Raw genomic sequence first — 17123 nt, 5'->3', positions numbered from 1 at the left:
TGCAGGAAGATGTCTATGATTAATGTTAAATACCAAATAAAAAATTATACGCATAGTGAATTGTGGTATGTATTTATTAGCTAATTTATTTATTCTTAGAAACAAGGCAGAATGCAAAATGCTAGGAGTTATTCTACACGGAACTATAAGTGAAGATTATTTTCCTCCTTTTGCTTTTCTATCATGTTCAAATGATCTACAAGGCACATATGTTATCACTTTTTTAATGAGTTTAAAAAGTTGTAAATAAAAAAATTCCACTGCTCCAATACAAGAGCATATAAAAGCCAACTAGGTTCTCACTACAATCTGTAAGAAAGAAAACCAAATGGGAAGACATGGGCTACACAAGTCGGCAGGAACATGCAGGTTCCTTAATGCAGCAGGAAAGAAAAACCAACTTGGATAGAAGGAAATGCACTCAGAGGCCTGAAGAATCTGCAAAACAGGTAACCTTTCATGAATAAGCAGGACTATGCCTCAAGTTTTAAAGAAAATACCTACAGGCCATTTCTTCTTAATGAAACACTCCAAAATCTCTAGGAGCCAGTGAAGAACAGGGAAGCCTGGCATACTGCAGCCCGTGAGGTTGCAGAGAGTCGGACCTGACTGAACAGTAACAGCAACAACAATGGGACAAGTGTCAGAAGCTGCCCTGGGGCCAGGATTCTACTCCAATACGCCACACGGAGGTGGAGGCTGACTACAGCTTGCAAAGGGTCGCACAACTACCACTCAAATGTACCTGGACAAACAAAGGTAACTGATCTGGCTGAGGGGGCAAAAACACTGAAAAAGGACACCTCAGCCCCCAAAAGGTCCAAGGGCCTGAGTAAGACTAAGTCTGGATCAAGACCAAAAACAAAAAAACAAAACCACTGGACCCTAGCACAAGCCTAGCAGGACTAACAAGTAGTAATCTACTGATGGAGGAGGGGCAGAAGCATGGAGACCCCATGTGTAGCAAGGTGGGCAGAGACAACTAAAACCTAAAGAGAAAGCAGAACACTGAGAAAACTCTACAGCACCCAAGCCTGTCTCCAAGCACAACGTAACAGGAGCCTACTGCAGGAGGAATGTAAAGTCTGTGGTACACCAAAGGTAAAGGTACCAACAACGAAACTCAAATCCAGCTCAACTACTGGTAAGAGTAATTCAACTCAGACACAAATGACCTGTGGAAAAAGATGATTGTCCATTTACAGTTATAAATACCACTTACCTCTATCTCAACCATTCCTCTACACATGTAGCTAAAACTGTCTAAAGTTGCAAGAGACACGGAAAAGAAGGAAAAAAAAAAACAAAACCCACTGTGAAAAGATAAAAGTAATCAGCAGAAATCCCACTGAGAAATGACGCAGATGTCAGAAACATCAGACAAGAACTTTTAGAAAACTGTATGTTCAAGCAACAAGTAGAAAAAGTACACAACTGCATCAGTGGGGAAGTGATGCACAACTGCAAAAGATGGGGAATTTCAACAGAGATGTGTAAACTCTAAGAAAGGGTCAAATGTAACATGATTTGGTTTCAAAAAACCATGGTCATAGATAAAAAATTCCCTAGATGGCTCATCAGAAGATGGGACACAATTAGGGAAAGGTTCAGATATCTTGAGGATAGATCAGTAGAAATTATCCAGACTAACACACATGCATGCGGGCATGCACACAAGAACAAATACAAAAAAATTCATCCAAGAACTGTGTAACAAAAAGAAAAAAAAGAACTGTGTAACAACACATGTCATTAGGGTCTCAGAAGAAGAAATGAAAAGGAATGGGGCAGAGAAAAATCTGAAGTAGTAACGGTCAAGAATCTTCCAAAAATAATGCAGGACACATCAAATCACAGATGCAAGAATCTCAAAGAACATCAAGCAGAAGGAATTAAAAATCCACACACCTATATTCATTATAGCCCAAATGCTGAAAATAAAAATGAAGTGAACATCTTGAAGGAAGAGGAAAAAAAAAAAAGATTATGCACAGAGAAATAAACATCAGAATTACAGCAGATGTCTCAAAGAACTGTGCAAGTTAGAAGACAACAAAGCGACATCTTTAAAATAATAAAAGAAAAAGTCAATTCTATATGCAATGAAAATATCTCTCAAAAACGAAGGCAAAATAAAGACTTTGCAAGACACAAAAGCTGGAAAAATTCACTTTTTGTACCACCAGTTGGCTGGCAATGTTAGATGGAAGTTCTTCAGGCAGAAGTATGATACCAAATGGAAACTTGAAACTACAAAAAGAAATGAAGAGTTCCAGAAACTGTGAAAAGGAAGGCAAATTTTAAAAAATCGCTTTTTCTTATTTGTAATGCCTTTAAAAGATGACTGTCTAAAGCAAATATAACAGCTTATTATGAGGTTTATAACATGTAAAAGGAAAACATGATAACAACATAAAGGCTGGCTCAGGGGAATCAGAAGTACAGTAGACCCTTGAACAATATGGGTTTGAAATATACTGGTCCACTAAACATACTTTTTTCCCAATAAATACATACTATAGTGGGCTTTCCTGGTGGCTCAGCAGTAAAGAATCCGCCTGCAATGCAGGAGACATGGGTTTGATCCCTGGGTCAGAAAGATCCCCTGAAGAAGAAAATGGCAATCCACTTCAGTATTCTTGCCTGAGAAATCCATGGACAGAGGAGCCTGGCAAGCCACAATCCATGGAGTTGCAGGAGTTAGACATGACTTGGTGACTAAACCACCACCACAATACGCTACAGCACCACACAATCCAAGGCTGGCTGAATGTGCAGATGTGGAGCCACAGAATGGAGAACCAACTGTAAAATCATACATTCGACTGTGGAGGAGTCAGCCTGCACTGCCTGGGCTGTTCAAGGATCAACTGTATAAGGTTTATAAAGTTCTCACTCCATACATAAAATAGTATAATGAAGGTAGAGTGTGATAAGTTAGAGATATGGGTGGTAAACTCTAGAATAATTACTTCCTAAAACAAAATTTAGGAACAGATATAACTAATAATAGTGAAGATAAAATAAAATCACAAAAAGTACTCAGTCCAAATCCAAAAGAAGACAAAGGAAAGAAAGAACTAATCAGAAAAACTACCCATCTAAAAACTTCAAGATGAAAAAAAAAAAAAAAATTCAAGATAAAATCAAAATGGTCATGTTTTCTAAATGGCTTTGGAAGAACACATCTCTACTTGGGTCTTCCTCCTCTATAAAAGGCTTAAAAGTTGGAAATCTTCAAGATTCTGCCACTGTTCTTTTTTCATTTCTACATTTGCTGTCTAGGCAATCTCATCCACAGCCATGGCTTCAATAAATATCTGTTACACTTAAATTTATCTATCCAGATCTCCATACCTTTCTGCTAAATTAACATAAACTTTCAACAATCTAGACATCACCAGAAACTCCAACCCAATATGTTTAAAACTAAACTCAATCTTTATTTCCAATGTGGTCTTCTTTCAGTTTCCTCTTCTCTGCTTATTCATATAACTGCTGCAATCAGACACCTGTCAAGCCTCCTTAACTCCTCCCTTCTCCTTACCATCTAAAACAAATCTGTCACCAAAACTTTTATAAGCCTGCCTTCAATTTACCTTCTTTATTCCATCTCTTCTGTTACCATCTCAGTCTAGGACACCAGTCTCACCAAAAACTAGTGCAGTAGCTTCGTTCCTCTCTTTACCCCTCTCCAACATTCTCCACCCAGCAGGCAGTTACCTCCTTACAAGGCAAATCTGACTTTACTGCTTCAGTAAATTCCCATTGCACTTAGGATAAAATCTAAAATCCTAAAGCCTCCACAAGTCTTCATGACCTCACCCTACCCTGCTATCCATAAATGTATACTATCTGTCCTCTACCCTCATCCTCGCCAATGTTCACTCTCATCTGTAGGCTTTCATTTACTGCAAAAGTTATGGCCTCCAGCCTTCCTTCATTCCCTTCACCTGAGTCTACTCAATCTCCAATTCATTCTTAGTTTAAATGTTAGTTCCTTAAGGAAATCTTTTCTGACTTTCATAGATGATTAGGTCAGGCAAAACGTAGATTTCACATTACACAATCATTTGTTTAATGTTCTTCCTCCTCTATATTGTATTCTCTATCAAAAGAGCAGTCTCCATAAAGGTAAGGATCTCTTCTACCAATTCAGAAAATGGAATATAATGCTTTTCACACGGGAATCATGTATCTTCTGGAAAAAATACCAAACCAAGAGCATATTCAGAAAATAAAAACACCAAGAGAGCTATGAGAGCCATGACATGTATTTACAGCACACAACAGGGAAGAGATCACTTCAGACCTCACAACCTGGAGACACGCTACATCTAACAACGCTAAGAAAAAAGCTCAAAGAGCAGAGGCAGACGTCACTAGGATGGCCGAGTTACAGGTGGAGGAAAATGGCCCAGGTTACATAACTGGTGGTTTTTCCAGCAGTCATGTATAGATGTGAAAGTAGACCACAGAAACCTAAGCACTTAAGAATTGATGCTTTTGAACTGGGGTGTTGGAGAAGACTCTTGAGAGTCCTTTGGACAGGAAGGAGATCAAACCAGTCAATCCTAAAGAAAATCAAACTGGAATATTCATTGGAAGGACTGATGCTAAAGCAGAAGCTCCAATACTTTGGCCACCTGATGTGAAGAGCCAACTCACTGGAAAAGACCCTTGATGCTCAGAAAGACTGAAGGCAGAAGAAGGGGATGACAGAAGATGAGATGGTTGGATGGCATCATCCTCCAGGAGTTGGTAACAGACAAGGAAGCCTGGCATGCTGCAGTCCATGGGGTTGCAAAGAGTCAGACACAACTGAGTGACTGAACTCAACAAAAATAACAGTTAAAGGCAAACTGCTTGGCCCTGAAAACCATGTCTTCAAAAGCAGTTTCTCAAAAGTACAGCCTACTTACCCTAGAATCAGTTGAGATGAATAGTAATGAAGATTACTAGGTTCTTAAGATGACTAATTTAAAATCTCTGGAGTTGTGACCCAGGAATCTGAATTTTAGAAGCACTCTCACTGATTTTTATTTTCAGCTTGAGTTTAATCTGGCATCTCTAATTCAATCAATCACCATGTTCCCACATATATTTCTCTTCTCCCACTGTGAGAGCCAGGACTCCCAAAATACCAATATCTGTAGTCATTTGTTCTATCCTACGACGCACATTGATTACCGAGGAAGACTTTCTTATCTCTCCTTGTTATTCTTTGGAACTTTGCATTCAGATGGGTATATCCTTCCTTTTCTCCTTTGCCTTTACCTTCTCTCCTTTACTCAACTATTTGTAAGACGTCCTCAGACAACCATTTTCCCTTTTTGCATTTCTTTTTTGTGGGGATGGTCTCAATCACTGCCCCTTGTACAATGTCATGAACCTCTGTCCATAGTTCTTCAGGCACTCTGTCTATCAGATCTAATCCCTTGAATCTGTTTGTCACTTCCACTGTGTAATCGTAAGGGATGTGATTTAGGTTATACCTGAATGGTCTAGTGGTTTTCTCTCCTTTCTTCAATTTAAGTCTGAATTTTCCAATAAGGAGTTCATGATCTGAGCCAGTCAGCTCCCAATCTTGTTTTCATTGACTGTATAGAGCTTCTTCATCTTCGGCTGCAAAGATTATAATCAATCTGATTTCAGTGTTGACCATCTGGTGATGTCCATGTGTAGAGTCTTCTCTTGTGTTGTTGCAAGAGGGTGTCTGCTATGACCAGTGCGTTCTCTTGGCAGAACTCTTATTAGCCTTTACCGTGCTTCACTTTGTGCTCCAAGGCCAAACTTGCCTGTTACCCCAGATATCTCCTGACTTCCTACTTTTGCATTCCAGTCCCCTATGTCAAAGAGGATATCTTTTTTTGGTGTTAGTTCTAGAAGGTCCTGTAGATCTTCATAACCGTTCAACTTCAGCTTCTTTGGCATTAGTGGTTGGTGCATAGACTTGGAATACTGTGATACTGAATGGTTTGCCTTGGAAACGAACAGAGATCATTCTGTCATTTTTGAGATTGCAACCAAGTACTGCATCTCAGACTCTTGTCGACTATGAGGGCTACTCCATTTCTTCTAAGAGATTCTTGCCCACAACAGTAGATACAATGGTCACCTGAATTAAATTCGCCCATTCCTGTCCATTTTAGTTCGCTGATTCCTAAAATGTCAATGTTCACATCTTGCCATCTCCTGTTTGATCACTTCCAATTGACTGGTTCCAAGTTAGAAAAGGAGTATGTATATTGTCATCCTGTCACAAAGGAGTAAGGTGTCTATTGTCACCCTGTTTATCTGACTTATATGCAGAATACATCATGTGAAACGCCAGGCTGGATGAAGCACAAGCTGGAATCAAGATTGCCGGGAGAAATATCAATAACTTCAGTTAGGCAGATGACCCCCTTAAGGCAGAAAGCAAAGAGGAATTGAACAGTCTCTTGATGAAAGTGGAATAGGAGAGTGAAAAGGCTGGCTTAAAACTCAGCATTCAAAAAACTAAGATCATGGCATCCGGTTCCATCATTTTATGGCAAATAGATGGAGAAACAATGGAAACAGTGACAGACTTTATTTTCTTGGGCTCCAAAATCACTGCAGATGGTGACTGCAGCCATGAAATTAAAAGACGCTTGCTCCTTGGAAGAAAAGCTATGACCAACTAAGAGCATATTAAAAAGCAGAGACATTACTTTGCTAACAAAGGTTCATCTAGTCTAAGTTATGGTTTTTCCAGTAGTCATATATGGATATGAGGGTTGGACTGTAAAGAAAGCTGGGCACCGAAGAATTGATGCTTTTGAACTGTGGTTTAAAAGGAGACTTGAAGGAGACTCTTGAGAATCCCTTGGACTGCAAGGAGATCAAACCACTCAATCCTAAAGGACACTGACCCTGAATATTCATTGGAAGGACTGAAACTGAAGCAGAAGTTCCAATATTCTGGCCACCTGATGCGAAGAGCTGATTCATCAGAAAAGACCCTGATGTTGGAAAAGACTGAGGGCAGGAGGAGAAGGAGGTTACAGAGGATGAGATGGTTGGACAGCATCATCAACTCAACAGACATGAGTCTGAGCAAACTTCGGGAGATAGGGAAGGACAGGGAAGCCTGGCATGCTGCAGTCCATGGGACTGCACAGTTGAACACAACTGAGCAACTGAACAACAACAACAAAAACCAGAACACAATAATCAAGGTCAAGGATCAAGAAGAGATGACCACAAAAGTCTAGGAACAAAGGATTTTAAAAAAATAACCCAAGATCTCAGTCTAGAGAGAATCCAGAAGACCGACTGCACAACAACTGTATGTATGTGTTGTGTGCTTAAGTCACTCAGCTGTGTCAGGACTGAAGCCCGCCAGGCTCCTCTGTCCATGGGGATCTTCAGGCAAGAACACTGGAATGCACTGCCATGCTCTCCTCCAGGGGCTCTTCCCAACCCAGGGATCGAACCCAGGTCTCCCGAACTGCAGACAGATTCTTTATGGTCTGAGCCACCAGGGAAACCCAAGAATACAGGAGTGGGTAACCTATCCTCAGGGTATCTTCCCAGCCCAGAAATAGAAGCAGGGTCTCCTGCATTGCAGACAGATTACTTACTAGCTGAGTTACAACTACTACTACTTATATTCAGTTTTAAGATTTTCTTTTTTAAACCTTTATTTACTTACATATAGTTTTTGAAATGTGTGAAACACGATGTTTTAAAACTCAAAACTATATAAAAAGGTACACTCAAAATCTCATTCCCTTCTCTCTCTCCTACCTCAATACTATACATACCTATAGATAACTACGTTCACTGTATTTCTAGTTTATTACTCCTAAATTTCTTTTTACAATAAGCAAATACATAATATACTCTTTTTCCTTCACTCAGAAAAGTAGACTATACCCCACATACCAATACCACTCTTTCATATTTTTCTTTTATTAAATTCCAGTAACAGGTTAATTTTCTTCCGTGAGGTGGATAGCACAAAAGTCTAAATTCCTTTTCCTCTAGTTCAGATTATAAAATCATTCAATTATAGAAACTCATATAGTTTTTTGAACTCTCATGGATTATTCAAAGGACTGTTTTTAATCTGTGATCGCCCTTCAATGCCTTGGCACAAAATGAAACAGAGTTCACCTAAATATTGGGCTTCCCTTGTGGCTCAGCTGGTAAAGAATCCGCCTGCAATGTGGGAGACCTGGGTTTGACCCCTGGGTTGGGAAGATCCCCTGGAGAAGGGAAAGGCTACCCACTCCAGTATTCTGGCCTGGAGAATTCCATGGACTATATAGCCCATGGGGTCACAGAGTCAGACAAGTCTAAGCGACTTTCACTTCACCTAAATGTTAAAATTCTATTTGAATCTTTTAAGCAAGCACAGCAACATTTTCTCCTCTGGGTAACTTTAACTGGCTCTACGTTTCTGGAAAGATGGATGACAACTGCTTTAGGATCTTTATTCCACTCTCTTTTCATCCAATACAGGCTAATTTCACAAATTCTACATGACCTTCCATTTTTAGCTAACCCATCTCCTCCTTACCTGAAGAAGAAATAGTAAACAGAAAATTGCACAAGCAATGTTAAACAAACCTAAGGACGATGAATGGGAACTTGTAAACATGAAAAGAGAGATAGGACCTTCGCAAAGGAGAAGATAAATCACTTTCCATGTATCTCCATTTCAAATGTTCAAAATATTACATTTCTATGTTTACAAAACTAAAACTTAAAAGTAATTATGACAAGTTCTAGGCTCCTAAAATTGGATGGAAGAAACTTTTTTTAAAAGAATCATTATGAAATAGCAATCCCTGGAAATATTAAAGGGCTTCCTAAAGCAACAAACTGAACCAGATAATCTCCCTGGCATATCGTTTAGTTCTAAAAAGCAGCATTATTTCTCCACCCATTCCCATTTTTCTCCTTCATTACATTCAAACCATGTATCTTTCAGGTGAACTATCAGTATTTCTAAATCAGTTTCAGACCATAACGTGGGCTGGCCAGCAATAAGAAATACAACAGACCGAATCTGGCACTCACGGGTGGACTAAGACGAAATAAAACCTCTGAACAAAAACCTGTAAGTTCTATAATAGTGTTGTGTGCTAAGTCTCTTAGTCGTGTCCAACTCTTTGTGACCCCATGGACTGCAGCCCGCAAGGCTCCTCTGCCCATGGGATTGATTCTCTTCCAAGCAAGAATACTGGAGTGGGTTGCCATTTCCTCTTCCAGGGGATCATCCCAACCCAGGGATCGAACCCACGTCTCTTGTATCTCCTGCACTGGCAGGCGGGTTCTTTGCCACTGGTGCCACCTGGTAATAGAGTTAATAAAACATACAGAAACACAAAAGATGAATTCTACAGGGAGAAAAGAGGTTACATATGAGCTTAAAGAATAAACAGAATAAAGCTAACAGAAAAAAGGGCAAGAGAGAAAGTCTAAGGACAAGTAAGAGAAAAAAGCAAGAAATCAAAATATCTATATCAAGGACATAATAGGTGGGAACAGATAGAAGAAGAAAGAGTATATGAGAGGGAACTAACAAAAAATAAAGCTAGGAAAGAAAGCTGGGACCAGGATGCTGGCTTTCATTCAAACTGCATTTATTAAGGCTTACTAAATGCAAGTACTATGCTGGGGCATGGAGTAGAGGAAGAGATAAAAAAAAAATCCCTTCCCATAAGGCACTTGGTTATCTGGCACGGTACAGAGCACATCACTGGTACACAGTAATTCAGTAAATGCCTTTTATAAATAGACTCAAACAAAAAAGACAAAGATGTTAAGACAGGAAAGCTTAAGAGAAACAAGTGTAACTACCAGCTGATGGCAGCTCTGTAAACCCCCTTCTTCCACAAGCACATAAACAAATATACACACCTCCATGAAGCACACAAGTGGATAACTCCTACATAAGAATATGAATGCAACACGTGCAGATACAATGGAAAGTTGAGTTATCTGTTGCATAACATAAGTTAGGCAGGTAACTAATCTGAAGGTTCCTGAAAAAGCTTAGGTGAGGAGGTCGGACTTCTTAAAAAGGCAGCTGATTCTAGAGCTGGGGCAGGAAAGGTGTAAGATGAGCCTGGAACATCTCGTGGAGTCACAAAGTTAAGAGGTAAACAAAAGAAATGAACCATGTATCAACAGTTACAGGAGCCAACTTGTTAAGAGCTCCCAATGGCAAAAGCAGCACCAATTTGAGGAACAAATAATAGCAATACAAAATATAAATATCCATGAGTGCCAACTGTCACAAACAATGATTTAATGAATGAATAAATAAATAAAAGGGGAAGAAGGGACAAGCTTTTTTTTTTTTTTACAGAAGAATCCCAATTAATATGGAAGGAATAAAGGAAGAGAGAAAATCACAGCTAGAGAACAAAATCTGCTGTAATGATCTACCAATGAAAGCTGAAATAAATAAAGTTTTAAGGAAAAAATAGGTACTTGCATGCCAAAGTATCTCCCCCAAAACATTTCATAATTTACAAAGTCATAAATAGTAACTTTATAGTGGAGAAACCTGACAGACACCATCTTAACCAAAGAACCAAGGTCAACATTACCAGTAATAAGATAAACTGACATCAAGTTCCCCCTGATACGACTGATATACAGAAAAGGACACATCACTTCTGTATTATCCCTCCCCAAAATGCACTACCCTCAATATAATCAAGAAAATAGCAGATATATCCAAACCGAGGAACATTCTACACAATACCAGACAAGTACTTTCCAAAGTGTCAAGTACTCTTCAAAAGTGTCAAGATCATTATAGGCAAGAAAAGATGAGGAACAGTTATAGATTGGAGAAGCTTAAGGAGACATGACAAATGACAACAAAATGCAATGTGGGATCCTAGACTAGATCCTGAAATGAATCCTGGAACATAAAAAGACATTAGTGGAAAAACTGGTGAAATCTGAATAAAGTCTGTAATTTACTTAGTAGCTAACAGTACTGCTTAGTCAAAAGTATTAATTTCGTTAATGGTTGGTTATATAAGGTGTTAACATGGAGGAACTGGTTGAAGGATATTGATGAACACTTTGTACTATTTACATAACTCTTCTGTAAATCTAGAATTCTTTCAAAATAAAGGTTTTTAAAAAATCTCGGGTCATGAAAACAATACTATTTTCAATACTATGTTGGTTTTTTTGAACCTTAGAGACTCAACTTACCTGAACTGTAGGTACTGTTTTCCAGTGAATGCTACATTTTCCCTACTTCCACTTTATGCTATGTCAGCCCTCTAATATAATAAAGTTCTAACAAATTAATATTCTACCAAAAATAGTTATTCATTGAATTAAAAACATTTCTTTTACATCCTAAAAATTACTAGTAATCAGAATTTCATCTTTAATTACATAAACCTCCACAAAGCTTTACCTTCAGTAGAAGCTAATACTGTTCCTGTTCACAGTATAAAAATAAAAACTTAAATAAAATCCTTACCTTCCAACCACTGCCAGCCTCTCTATAATACGGGAAGTTATCACAAATCCACTGGTAAATCTCACTCAGAGTCATTTTCTTTTTGGGTGAGCTATTAATTGCAAATGTAATGAGGCTGGCATAACTGTATGGAGGTTTCCCATCTTTGTGCTGTTGGACTTCTTCCTGGTCCAGGGTTGTATTTGGGTCAAGGAGTGCATTCTTCTTGGAAATTCCTGTTCCATGTGCATTTTGTGCAGCATCAGATTTTTGGATGGCTGCTCTCATGGTGAGCTGTGGTAACCAGTCCATAGATGTTAGGCTGCTCTCCAGTTCAGATGTCATCCTGAAGGTAAATAGACTCCTTAGTCAATATCAAGGAAAGAACCCCTGCTTCTCAAAATATCCAATATTCACAAATCTAGGAGTTCCAAAGTGAGGGAAAGCCTGAGTTAAATCTGGAGGAAAAAGATTGAGCATATTAATGACCAGACAGAATATTTAAGGGATTAACATTTCCAATCTTTTTTCTTAATTTCTTCCTCTCCAAAACACAACAAATTTGGTTTGAAACTATCCAAGAGATAGAAAAATGCATACACACAAAGCGATTTTTATGTCAGTTTTCTTAAAACAACTCTGTCACTTTGAACAGAGAGACAGGATCACAGTACGAAAAAAAATCTGTCTGCAGTCCAGCTCTTTACTCACCAACACCACAGGCCCTTTTAAAACTTAGGACTACATATCTGGCATTTCTTCTACATAAATTTTAGGGAAATCATATAAAAGAATACCAAAAGTAAAGTGTAGGCAAGAGGTCAGAGCAGTAATTGAGAAAGAGGCACAGGAATTTACATGGAGGAAAGAAGGTATAGCTGAGCAGGTGGGAGGTAGGAACAGCAAAGCAGGGTAGACAAGAATAGCAAGGAGGCAAGCTAGCTGGGGGAGTTGACTGAAAAGAGGAATGCAAACTCAAGGACACCGATGAAATACAGAAATGGAGAATGGGCAGCACCATGCGGTTAAAAAAAAAAAAAAAGTCAAAGAATAAGCTTTAAAAAAACTAAGATCTGGGAGTATAGGATATAAGAGATAAAGTCACATAAATGAAAAGCTGGAAAAGAAGCATTAAAAACTCAAGGACAGCCTTACAAAAACATCCAGTAATCTGGATTCTGTAATCTATTTCTCTCCAAGGCTGAAAAATTTCAAACCATTACCATTCAAAGAAGGAAAAAAGAAAAAACAACACCTGCCAGGTTAACACATATTCTGGAGAGAGAAGGAAGCTGCTCTAAGAATGGAAGATAAAATATAGAAACAAAGCTTGACACTTCACACTAGCATAGCTAACTTTCAACAAAGGGTACAAACTTTCCTACCCTGGGATCAAAGAAGCAGGAAAAGTGAGCCTGACAACAAAGCAGAGAGGCATGAAAGACTTCTAACTGATATGAAAATAAAGGAAAAAAGAAAACAAAATAGGAAACTTAAAATATCTCAGTAAAAAGAAAAAAATTGTGGCAAAGAAAATCCCACATATACCCTTCATTCCAAATGACCACAGGCAAAAAACAACCTACACTTTGTGCTTAGGATCTGAACTTCTGGAAGGCAATGTAGAACTGATAAAGAACACAGATTCTAGAGTCAAGCAGACGAGAACTCAAGTACATAATCTACAAGTTACTATCTGTGAGACTGTGAAAATGTTAGTATCTCTAAACCGCAGCTCATCTGTTAAATGAAACAATAATAGTACCTATGGTTAAAATACTACTTTGAGAATTAAAAATTAAATGGGTAACTTACACTAGGAAGAAACACTCAACAAGTGTTAGTTAATAATATTGCTCTAAGAGTATCTAGGGAGGGTACTAATGAACCATAAAGTAAACAAGATTAAGCAATAGCAGTAAAATCAAGAGACAGCCATGAGGATTCTATCTGCATTACCAGATATTCTTTTTCTTATATTCTGATCAACAGTTTTACATTTTTCATTTTCCATTCCCATCTCTACAAAATGCATTCCTCTGAAACCTGAACTTTAAATTCCTCTATACAGCACCTTCAGAGATCTAAAAAAAACCTAACCCTCCTGTTCTACAATCTCAGCCAGAAATGCCTGTTTCCAGAATGAAAGAAGTTATAGAAACTTGTGGAATAAGGAGCCAAGATAATTTAGAGATCACAGAATGTCAAAGAGTAGGCAAAGTACCCAAAGGTCAGAGAACAGTCGCTTCAATCTAAAGATGAAAAATTAATTCATACAAATAGTTAACAGTAGAACTAAAACCAGAGCTCAGAGCTCCTGATGCCCAATCTAGCAGTTTTTCTACCATACCTATTCATAATATTAGAATAATAGTATCTACCTCTTGCTGATATAAAGTACAGTGACTGGCAAACAATAAACAGGCAATAAATGTTAGCTCTTAGTGGTGGTGATGACAGTATTGATAGTTGCTGCTATTATTATTCACATTTTATTCTACAAGCATTGGCTATTATTAAACCAGGCTGTCATCATATTGGCCTCAATTAAGTCTCTACCAAATAGCTTTATTTTGTTCAAATTCCCCACGCAGCTAGTCACATTTTCAAAGATAATGTAAAAGTACATTGCAAACTGGAATATAACTGATATTGCGGATGCTCCCTATTGAAAACCATCTCTAACTTCTGTTTCCTTCCACCAGTGCCACTGAGACTTTATGAGAATCTCAGTAATAAAACATGAACATACACTAAGTACTTAATACTGTTATAACATTTAACAAGAATTTATAATTACACAAGTGTACAAGATTATCCTAGAGTAAAATTTTATACACACAGCAATTAAGATAAAATTTCTATCCTCCAGGAACCTATACTCCAACTAGGAAAGTCAAATACAAAAAAAGAGTTGAAAAAGAGCTATGGGTTCTGTAATGGTTCAGAAAAAAGTAGAAGACAACATGGGCTGCAGCCTTAAGAAACATAGAAGGAAGAACTTTAGCTAAGACTTGAAGTAGGTTAAGATCTAAATAGGCTGGGAAGAATTTGTGCCTAGTCAAAGACATCATGAGTAAAAAGTATTCCACTGTTGTGCTTATGTTTACTAGCTCTACTGTAATTTGAAGCAGACTATAAAAATCTCTCTTAAATTTAAAATCTGAAAAACTGGGTTTCTGTTTTCTTTGCTGTTTGTTCAATTTTACATATTCTTGTTGGGGAGATAAAAAGTGTCTCCATTGTTGCTGCTTAGGCTGGTTGCTACAGTGGTTCTCCACCGAGAAGACAAAAAAATGACCATTAGATTTGGCCAGATCATCAAGTAACTTTAGAAAGAAACCTCTCAATGGAATGGTGATGACAGAAGTCCACTTGTATAAGAGAACAGATGGTGACAGATTTAAAAACAGCATGAGAGGCTCTGAGGAATCTGGTTATGGAAATCTGGTTAAGAAATGTCAGGCCCTCATTACCTCACCTCATTCCCGAAGCTTCCTAGCTGGCCTCGTAGGCTCTGATTCCTCCCTACTAAGCGCCTCCAGGGTCCATGCATATACTCGAAAAGAAAAGTCAGCAACGTTTTCCTGTCATTGTGCCCAAAAGCTTTCAATGGTTCCTCTTCTCCTATTACACTAATTCTAAATGCCTCATTTTCAACTACTTTAGCTTTCATTAACCTTTTATTAATCCTTCTTGATAAATTCCTAGAGCAATTATAACCTCAGTTTGGCTCGACCATGCTGTTTTTACATGTACAATTACATGATAAGCTTTCTATCCTCACTTCCTTTTCCCCTACCTCCCCCTCCAGAAAGTCTTGTCAATCTACTCTTCTTATTCTCCATCTCCTAAACTGAACTAGATGTTACCCCTATAAATACTTCTATTACAGAACTTACACAGAATTAAGTTATCTTTAACTCTCTCATGAGGCCATGAACTCCTCAGAAGGAACTTTCTAATTCTCTTCTGTTCCTGCAATGCCTAGGAATACAGTAGGTAAAGGGTGCTTAAATGCTCGGAACTGTGACTATCCAATGAAGGTGTGGGTATGCTCCTCCCCAAACAAACAAGATCAAACATGTTTACAAGCTAAAGCAAGAGGTAAAAGAAGAGGACTCAACAGTATGAGGAAGGATAACCACAAGACTGAAGTCCTTTACGAGCTGGAAAAAAAGCATGACTCAGCACAGACTGACAAGTAGCACTATGCAGAAACAGAAAGCTCTACTAGAAGAGTAGGTAAAACGGGGAGATGGAAGCAAAGGTGAGATAATGTTATGTGTAGGATAAAGCAAGGCATGAAGAAATTATGTCCGAAGTTCTTAAATATATAATGGTATCTATTGCTTAAAAGGAGTTGCATGAGCAATTTTCTCTGCATACAATGAAAAGGTGAAGAGTATCAAGATATACCAACTCCACCCTAAGTCATGACACAGGAGGAGGAAGGGGGTTCTGACCCCACTTAATGAAATACTGCCACTGATTCCATCACAAATTCACATTTTAGCTACTTCAGCCTGTTGCTTGGCTTCCCTGTGTAATTTCCCTAATACCTGAGGAGTAACCAAAGCTTACAAAGAAAAAGTTCAAGACTTCAATAGGAATGAAAAAATGCGAAATGGGTAGAGATATTGTTGGCTTTCCTAAATGGACCTAAGAGGAAGATATCAAGGAAAATAAGAATAATGAGGGCTATGATGTTGTGACCTAGATATGCCTGAATCTTCCCCCTCCATTCCTAGCACTTGGCATTTTATCTTAAGACTTGGTATCATGTGAAAAACTGAGCAACTGGGAACTTAAAAGAAATCCTTGTAATTACCACAGCAGTAATTCTGATCACATGCATCTCAGGGGGTCAAAATACATATATATATTTAAACATTTTAAAACATAATTCCTGTTACTGTGTGTCAGCACTCAAGGCAATCAGAAGCAAGGTCGATGGCAGAGACCACTAACTGCCACCTAATACCTGCTGTGGCCTTCTTCCTTAAGACTACAACCCAAATTTTATTCTGGATACTATTACACCTTTTGCCCTATCCTGAATGTGGATACAACTGCTAGAGTGCCAACAGTCATCTTTGGCCATAAAGTGATCTGTGGAAATGGAAGTCATATGCTGAAGACATGGAGCAGAAAGAAGGGATCTGGGTCCCTGATTTTTTGGTGAACCAACTGTGAAGCTGCCATCCTAGTCCTCCTGAACTGCTACCTTCCAGACTTTTTATATGTCTGCTGTTGTTCAGTCGCTAAGTCATGTCCAACTCTTGCGACCCCATGGACTGTAGTCTGCCAGGCTTCTCTGTGCATAGTATTTTCCAGGCAAGAATACTGGAGTGCATTGCCATTTCCTTTAATGCCAAGTGAGGAATCGAACCCATATCTCCTGTACTGCAAGCGGATTCTTTACCACTGAGCTACCAGGGAAGTTTTACGTGTTTAACTACTATAAAAAGAACTCTACCAGCAGGTGAATGCAACTACTAACAAACATGGAATGTAGGACATGGAAGTGAGGTGATACAAGTAATAGGACCTAAAATAAGACACTCTCTTAGAGGAGTTGATGTGGTAAACATTAAGAACTCTAATACTGCAGGATGGAAAATTGGTAACACTTACTAAAGAGTGACGAAGGATT

The 17123-nt window shown here is 38.5% G+C and overlaps 1 protein-coding gene across 4 annotated transcripts in view; it reads right to left on the bottom strand.

Annotated features, from left to right (window-relative positions):
* The window catches only part of FOXJ3 (forkhead box J3), a 141243-nt gene that overhangs the window by 84648 nt on the left and 39472 nt on the right, over positions 1–17123 (bottom strand). For all 4 annotated transcript variants that reach the window (XM_043875804.1, XM_043875803.1, XM_043875806.1 and 1 more), the window contains exon 3: positions 11489–11813. In XM_043875804.1, coding sequence (XP_043731739.1) covers positions 11489–11813 — 325 coding nt within the window. The remainder of the gene's footprint in view (positions 1–11488; positions 11814–17123) is intronic.

This window comes from Cervus elaphus, chromosome 20 (assembly GCF_910594005.1).
Source record: "Cervus elaphus chromosome 20, mCerEla1.1, whole genome shotgun sequence".
NCBI lineage: Eukaryota > Metazoa > Chordata > Mammalia > Artiodactyla > Cervidae > Cervus > Cervus elaphus.
The sequence above is the reverse complement of the archived record's forward strand: the minus strand, read 5'-3'. Positions and strand labels throughout refer to the sequence as shown.